An 8830-nucleotide genomic window follows, 5' to 3' on the forward strand; every position below is an offset into this window, starting at 1 on the left:
TGTCAGCGCCATAAAAGCAACTAAGGGCATTAAAGGAATATTTACAGCTTCTAGAAAGTAAAATTGGACAATTATAATTTGGGGAAAAAATAAGTTTACGCTTAAAATGTGTTGTCTGCCTGAAGTATAGTTCATCATGCATTGTTCCCCTCTCTCCCCCAGCTCTTCTGCTGTTGTACCCTGTTTCAGAATGTATTGGACATTAAATTGTAGTAACAAATCCACTAGAACTAATAAGAACATCCTAAAAATGTCTATTACAGTCATGTGTACACGAGTTACCATGGTAGACACATAGACATATATTGATAAAATCTTATCATGCTCACCTTGTTCTGTCCCATCCCTCCTGAAGGTCCCAGCCTCAGTGAAGCAGTACACCGTTGCTCCAGTCGACAGTGCCAGCATCCTCCTGGTCATTGAAGGTGACGCTACGGCAACCTGTGCCGCTGCCCTTTCCGACATCACGCTGAGGCGGGGCACCGTCCTGTTTGTCTCGGCCAACGAGAGCGTCTCCCTGCACATCACTTCTCAGTCGGGGATGGCCATGTTCCGAGCCTGCTGCCTCCTGTAGCTATGAGTCTGTGGCTATGTGTGAAAGCTCATACTACCTGTGTGTTTTCCTCTGGTTTGACTCAACAACTCTACACCGTGTTATGGATTGAGCCCAATGATCTTTGTGCACTTCTTAGTAAGTAGTATGCTAAAAGAGCTTTCAGACACTGCGTGTCGATGCTCGTCTGTGCCCGCTGCTCCCCCCAACCCTAATTTGACCTGCGGACTGCTCTGCCGCCTCCAGCAGTGTTCCTTCACTTTAAAATCCAGCAGTGATCCATCGCTGCTGGATTTTAAATGTCTTTTTAACTGTCCTGTTTTTTACCTGTAGTGGTGCAATTACATCTTATAGAAAGAGCATACATCCCAAATTCCTCTTAGGTACACACGGAGAATAAAAAGTAAAATACGTTCACAACACTGAACAGGACGCGATATAAAAAAGTGCAAATGACGCTGTTAAGATCCCTGGATCCTCGAAATGTTCCTGATGAGGCTTATGATGAAGATCGACTGATCAAAATGTTGCATGAAAGCTTATTCTTGACCTTGGAAACCGCAGTTGAGAAAACAATCTCATAAGATCTATTTAGCTTTAAGCTAGAAAGAAATTCAAATGTGAAAATCTACAATTCCTTGAAAACGGACCAGACACTATTTGCTGATAAAGGTCATAAGATATCATAAGCTAATAAATAAACCTTTTTGTGAGATTGTTTTCTCTAAATATTGTTCATGTGCAACTTACAATGTGTTTTTTACTGGTCAGTTTTTGTGGCATTCTCCTTTTTATTCTTAATACACTTACAGCTACACTTACAATATTCCTAATACACTTCCAGCTGTATGTTGTTATCTTCCAATGTGAGATAGAGATAACATGCACTAACAGTGATTTATTCCAACAGCACTGAAGCAGGGTAGGGGATATGTTTACAATGGTGCAGTACACCACCACTCACTGCTTTGTACAAATACAGTACCACCTTGTTGAGAACTGAGCATGTGTTATATGAGCCAGCAGTTTGTCGTTCTCCAGGATCACTGGTGCAACTTCCTCTTTTATCATTTTAGTTTAGCTTGAACAAGTAAATATCCTCCTCTGGGAAAAATACAATGTTAGTATATCAACAGTTGAGAGTATGTAGTATTATACTGAGATGCCTGTGCATGTTTGATTTAGAGCAGTAATACTGGAGAGGGCCTCGACTGTGATAATGGTAGGAGCCACCAGTCACAGTGAAGTTGACCCTGGATAGTTTTACTGCTTTTAACTGTTACCAGCGCATGTTGACGGTCTGGAAACTTCTCCTCAAAGTAGTGAACAATCATAAAAATGAAACAAGAAAAAAAAAAAGCTATCAAAAAGGGCCACTAACTATCTTTGTCCCATGAAGCACGGCAACATGGGAATCAGGAATGCATATTGATTAAAACTCCAACATATATGATTGAAAATGCACTACTGCTGCTTGTTCCATACTCAATACAATTTGACCCGAGTCGGTTTACACATCCACGTCTTGTACAGATGTACAACAAAATGCTGCATTCAATTTTATAGCATTATAGGAACAATCATGTCCGTATTTGAAGCCAAATTTTTCAGACTTTGCATGTTTTGTTGTTTGTACTGATTCATCAATACGTGACATTACATATGAAGAGAATTTGTCCCTGGCTTTATTATAAGGTTGTATCTGTACATTGTCATATCATGGGGGTGAGTGGCTTATCTTTACTGTAAAATATTTTATGGTGACCACTTTCCAACACTGTTGATACAATACTGCAACTAGATTATTTCACGATGGTGCAAACATCTGCATAATATTCCAGTTCACACCAGGGTTAGTCTGAATTCAATCATGAAGAGGACTTTCTTGTTGCAACAGTTTTTATAGGTAGTCTTGAATCAAATATTTGAGTACGATTGCTCTATCAGCCTGCCAACCTACCACTGAGTAAATATTTCTACATGACTACAGTGAAATGAGCCAATCCTGCTAATGTTTTTACCTACTGACCATGTTAGCGATGTAGGTTGATCTCTAAGCTTGACCCTAATGTAGATGATGTTTGTGGTTGCTACGACTGTTGAAAAAAGGAAGAATATTAAGAGATTGAAGGACGTTAATAGTTAAAATTACTGCACCTTTTTGATTAAAGAACCATTACCTCAAATTCATCCTTCTGTATCTCTAAAATTGTAGAGCTTCTAGTTATTTTTGTCAACAAACAACCTATTTGCCATCTTTTCTAAATGTTTTAATTTAGTGAGGTAATCTTATAGAGGTTAATGTTTTAAACAGTATCTGATTTTAATTTGTCATTCAACTATCACACCTTTGTTACTGATCTTGTTTTGAGTCACATTTTACTGTCCAGGACTTTGCACAGAAATTATTTGTTATTCCTTTTTAGGATTTTTTTCACTTTCAACTCATGTCCTTCAAATGCACACAAATCTGAAGGCCACAGTGTTTTACCTTAATTGTTTTATTTAACTATTGCGAGAACATTTCTTGGAATATTTCTAGTGAAAGCATGGTTTAGCATTTTTGATTAATGGTGATGCTGTAGCCTGGGACTGCAGAGAACATGTGTATGTAAAAGTGGTTTAATAAAGCGTTGTTCTGTCACTAAACTACCTGAACGCCTTCGTTTTTTGTGTAGCATCTGTACCGCTAGTTGTTGTTTAAACCTTATAGGAACAGTCAAAACACATTAAGGGCCTGGTTATTCTGATAATGGCAATAATTCAACATTACTGTGTGTTGGAATCGTATGGTATGATCATGTTTTGATATTATATTGTGTTATATTCAAGTCCGATAGAGAAGTTTATGCATTAATTATACATTTCAATATTTTCTGGATAATTTAGCCATATAGTGATACATATCAAGTTAATAATAGTAATTAGTCAGTAGTTAGTTAGTATTAGTAATTTAAAAATATTCTTATTGATATTGCGATCAAACACTAACAAGCAATGAAATATAATATTAAGGACACACTGTAGTTATACATTTATTAACAGATTTATTTACCTCCATTAAAAATACGTTGTCTTTGAAACTTTGACCTGAATTCATACATAAATATTTTCTCAGTAACCAAACTATATACATAAGGGGAATTTCCATCTGTCGTCACTATTTACACTCAATGATGACTGACAATCAAGCTAAGACACATATATTAAAATCTTCCTACCATCATCTAAATTTTCATCCTTTATAAATCATAAACAGATATCTGAACTTTGGCTTTTTGTTAAGAAATACTGAAGAGGTAGCAAACAGTACGCAGCCATCTTAAAACTCTTAAGAAGGTCTTACTACAGCTGCATCAAACCCCCATGTAACCAATCTGCTTAGTATTGTGCAGTTTTTGGAGTAATGAAAAGCATGACTGAGGCGTACACACACAAAACTTCAGATTAACAAAGCCAATGAAGGAAGTCAAGAATAATTAAAGACCATATTGGGCTATGGAAAAACCAGCCATATCCTAATATTATGCTGCCGACTTACAGATGTGCATGTATAGTCTTTATAAGCTTCCCTCGGCTTTCGTTCCACCATCAACCTTTGGAAAAGACTCTCTCTCTCTCTCTAGCTCTGTTTGCACAGGAACAGCCTTCTTGTTTTGTGCCACCAACCAGTCCAGTGGGTTTCATGTTCTAGTGTGTGGCACACAATGTCATCATACAGGCTGATGAAAGCTGCCAGTCTTCTTGCGCAATGGTCTCACTTGTTTACTGTATTTATTTCTCAGTCAGATAATAATTTATTTGCAAATAGTTTTATAATTCATTAAGTTCCTCTGCTTTGCTCTCTGTGGCCTTCACTGTCTGCCTGATGTGCTCCCACAGGGGGCGCTCTTCTGGTAGGTTACAGGGCATTTTAGATTTCACAGTTGGTTTGTTTTTCATGGTGTCCAGAGTAAACTGATGCCTACAGACCACCTCTGGTGTGGGCTGAAGCACACTATACAGAGCCTGTAATGCCCGAACATCCTCCAAAGCATCATGGGCCTTGTAGTTCACACCCAGCAGCTCCCTGACCAGGTTTTCCTGTCGAAAACTCTGGAGGCAGAGGTCCTTCAGCATCTCGCGAGCCAGGGGTAGAGTGTCAACACAGCCTGAGACCGATGACTCAAACTCTGCTCTCAGGTCCAGTTCATCGAGAGCTCGAGCCAACAGCGGACAGTCGAAGCGGCGGATGTTGTGGCCAACAACAAGTGGGCGTCCGAGCATCTGAAGGAAAGCTATGAAGGAGACCAGGACCTCTCGTAGGGAGTTGGTGAGGACAAGTTGTCGATGGAGGTACAGTCTGTGTCTGCGGACCCTGAAGCCGGTCACTTTGGCTGCTCCCCGCTGGATACGACCCCGGGGGATGACGTAGAGGTTGAGTGAGTGACCTCCACTCACTGCAGCCAGCTGGACGATCTCACAGGACTGACCTGGAGAAATAAAACATGTACAAGGCACCACGTCATACGCTTCAGAGGACTGAGTCGCTGATAACCTCCATTAGATAAAATCATACTTAAATGTATACTTTATCATGATGATAATCATCTGGAAAATAAATTCAGAAAACTGTTAACGGAGTAAAAAAATATACAACTGTATGTCTTGTCTCTTTTGGGTAATTCAGCAAGTTAAATGCCAAAAATCTGCATAAATCAAGGTGTTTTATTAATTTTTAGAATCAATGAAAAATAAGACAGACAACAACATTACACACACTGCAGATGTAACAATATGAAACTGTGGCAAAACCTCATATGGTCCCACAGTATATATTGTTTTTATCCAGACCTAATGATAATTTGGATTTGATTTGACTAACTAATGAATCTTTTAAGCAAACTGTAAAAAACTTCACTGTGAAAAATTATGAATTGCTGCCCCGTTAACTACGACAGAGCAAAGTCCTTATTCATTTTAAACTAGATAGTCTTTTCATGCATCAATTCAACTTGTATTAAATGAGATAACAGTGAAACTAAAGTAATGTTGCTGGTATCCAGTGTGTACAGCTCGTATGATTATCCACAAAGAACATGCAGTGACACTGATCTTACCCAGTCCAGTTGTCTCCAAGTCAAAGAAAACCAGTTGAGACGTCTTCAGTCGGTCTGGTTCTGGTTGTTGCATCCCGCCACAGCGTCAACTTTAATATGACAGTGGAGTTTAGTGAAATGAACAGAGACACACTAGAGACACAATGGCGTCAGTAAACTCGTGTATGCAGATTTTCCCTCCGTGTTTTTAAATACCTGCGTACAGACAGCTGCAACGGGACAGCGACACTTTCAAAACAAAAGCCTCTTTGAAGATGAGTTCACGGACGAGAACAAGATAAACTAGCTGTAGCCCATTAGCCGAGCACTAACAACAGATATAAACTGTGGGTACAGTGTATAACGGCGCCAAATTAAAGTATTATTTTCCTTAAAAAACTAGACTGAACAGGAAAACTTTCTTTCTTCTTCTTCTGTAGAATATCAACCACATACAAACGTCCCGGGAACAGTGCTGCCCTCCACAGGAAATAAATTAACACGCAACCAGACAGTAAATAAAAAGATACACTGACTAATAGTATACGTCCATATGTAAATAAATATATGAGCAGTTTGATCGGTGGACATACCTATATATATAATAATAGAATTGTAGATATCAAAGATCATTTATTTCTATATATGTACATATATAGAAATGTATCACACATATATGTATATAGTTATATATAAATTTACTACTACTAATACTGTGCCACAAACCCTTGTGAAAAGTCTTAAAGATTTGGCATGGGTTTAATGGGTTTATTACACCTGTACACTGTAGGTAGGTAGGTGGTAGCTGCAGGTAATGAAGATGATAGCAGAAAGAAATGTTGAAACACAGAATGGGAGATGCAGTCCATGCTGGTCCACGGAGGCTGGTCCTTGAACAGATTTCTCCCTGTATGATTACTGAACTTAGGCGCAAATAAAATAAAAAGTAAAATACCAAGTTGTGTATAAGAATTATATGAAAGTTTATTGGTTCTTGTTTGGCAAACTGTGCTACATTTGACTGCAAAGACAAAGTACATTTGTGAGACATGTTAAAAAACATTAAACATTTGAAAAGCTTTCAAATATAAATCATTATACAGAAGGAACATGACTTATTTGTGAGTTAACAGGCATTATTTGTCTCCATTCACAAGAAAATTAATTTACCCGTCATTTAATATTTTTTCTGAATGTTCAAAGTCTGTCCAACAACCTGAGGGTTCATGATGAGAACAAAACTTATATTTTAGATGGAATATTTTTTTTTCATGTACAGTTTGGTCTCCTCTTGTGTTTACTGTAGCTTTTTTTTAAAATGCTAGGGACGACCTGTAGGTAAATCTGGTGATATCCCATCTGCTAGGGTTCCATGTGTTGAACACCTCCTGCAGCATCCTCGCATCCTCCATAGCATTGTGAGCGTCATAGGTCTTTCCAAGGAAGTGGCGGACCAAGTTCTCCTGAGAATAACTGTTCAGCCCATGAAAGACATTCTTGCTGAGCAGGAAGGTATCCAGAAACCCAGACACCACCTGCTGGAACTCCTGCCGGAGGAAGAACTGTGCCAGCACTCTGGTGAGCACAGGCGCGTCAAACCGCCTTGCACTATGGGCCGCCAGCACCACAGGGCGGCGGAAGGAGCAAAGGAAGTCGATGAAGGAGGTGAGAGCATCAACAAGTGGGATGGTGTGTACTGGCTTCCCACGGAGAAACAGGCAGCCATCGCTGACGGTGAAGCCTGTGACGTTTTTGGCGCTCTCAGTGAGGTCGCGGCGGGGGAGGGTGTAGGCGTTAAAGACCTTCTCCCCACAGATGGCCGACAACTGGATGATGTCACACACTGCAGTGTCTGAAAGTAGGGAAGAGATGGATTAAAGGAGGATAATAAAATAAAAAAAGAAAATATAAAAACATATAGGTTACAATATTTAAAATGATAAAAACATTGTCAGCAATTGTTGAGGTTTTTTCTGTCTTTCACAAAGATGTACTGACAGTGTGTTGTAGGACCAAATAACCAAATATCGCATGAAGCGGTGTAAATTAGTATACTGCTGTTTTACCTATCAGCACCTTTAAAGCTAACTAATTAACAAATTATATTAATTATATAAATTATATCTGTGAAAATGATGTGCTGGACTCTCTTGTTTCCAGGCTACCACAGGTCAGGAGTGCTATCAATCTTCCCATGTAACTCAGCGAGAGTCCAAAATGTCAAGTGATAACAACTGAACCATCTTTGTGACAACTGAGGAAATTCCTTTGCTTCTTCAGAAGTGTAAACAATGTTTCTTTTTCAAAAGTATTCCTTCTTGTTTATAAAGCTATTGCCTAGCAACGCGAGCAGCTAGAATTATACCGAACAGAACGTGAATTTCCTGATCTTCAAAACAGAAAAGCAAGATCAAAAAGCTGATATGTAAATAAAAGAATCACTGATATACACGTTGTGGTCCAAAGGCTGAATTTTGTGGTTTCTTAATTCTAATCAGAGATCAGCTGACATGGTGATGTAACTATTTTTTCTGTCATGGCATCCTGCCAAATGTGTGATGGTATGTGTGTGACACTGAGTCATTTGAACTGTATTAAACTGTACCACCCTAACCCTAACAGTAACCCCAACCCTGCCTTATTTTCTCAATTAATTGATTTATCATTTGGTCTTTAAAAAGAAAACACTGAAAGTTGTTGCCAAGCTCGCAGGGGTTTGAGTTGAATATTCTAGGATATGTACTATAATGTGTAATATAATTAAATCTCCATGTCGCAACAGCAGAGGCATCCTGTTGCAGCTACAGGAAGAACATCTCTGGTTTGTCTGTGGTTGGGCCTCAGTTGTGTAATATTCAAAGTGTAATGACTACCACGTAATCATACTCCGCCCTTCACTAACCAAACCATAATCTTTCATTTATCATGATCTCCATGGACTAGAAGAAACAGTTAGTTCTTATGTGAGATTAGAAACCACGGAAGATAAAAACTGTAATACAGTCTTATCCTCCTTATCACATAAAGACTCCACCTCAGTTACAATGTTGGCCAATATCAGTTGAGTTCCAAGGTAGCATCACATACTAATGCATCACTAATTATAATAAAGTGATACATTATTCTTAAATAGACCATTATGTATAATGGGTATACTCTTGGTACTTTAAATATAATTTGATGCTAATTTACTTTTACC

The 8830-nt window shown here is 38.7% G+C and overlaps 2 protein-coding genes across 2 annotated transcripts in view; one reads left to right on the forward strand and one right to left on the reverse strand.

Annotated features, from left to right (window-relative positions):
* The window catches only part of mpi (mannose phosphate isomerase), a 9673-nt gene extending 6462 nt beyond the window's left edge, over positions 1-3211 (forward strand). The window contains exon 8 of the mRNA XM_035665484.1: positions 356-3211. Coding sequence (XP_035521377.1) covers positions 356-574 — 219 coding nt within the window. The 3' untranslated portion in view covers positions 575-3211. The remainder of the gene's footprint in view (positions 1-355) is intronic.
* Positions 3212-3577: 366 nt separating this feature from the next.
* Positions 3578-6050, reverse strand: LOC118330020 (protein PML-like). The gene is made up of 3 exons (XM_035664393.1): positions 5848-6050; positions 5653-5741; positions 3578-5025 (listed from the first exon to the last, which is right to left on the reverse strand). Exons 2-3 carry the CDS (start codon positions 5723-5725, stop codon positions 4367-4369), a joined length of 732 nt encoding a protein of 243 aa, XP_035520286.1. The 5' UTR covers positions 5726-5741; positions 5848-6050; the 3' UTR covers positions 3578-4366.
* Between the last annotated feature and the right edge of the window lie 2780 nt (positions 6051-8830).

The sequence above is a fragment of the Morone saxatilis genome, unplaced genomic scaffold, assembly GCF_004916995.1.
Source record: "Morone saxatilis isolate NCDOM2014 unplaced genomic scaffold, NCSU_SB_2.0 Contig2, whole genome shotgun sequence".
Taxonomy (NCBI): Eukaryota; Metazoa; Chordata; class Actinopteri; family Moronidae; genus Morone; species Morone saxatilis.

Coding starts and splice junctions, on each gene's coding strand:
- LOC118330020 (XM_035664393.1), bottom strand. CDS start 5,725: ATGCAACAACCAGAACCAGACCGACTGAAGACGTCTCAACTGGTTTTC. Junction 5,026..5,652: donor CTTGGAGACAACTGGACTGG/GTAAGATCAGTG, acceptor TTATTTCTCCAG/GTCAGTCCTGTGAGATCGTC.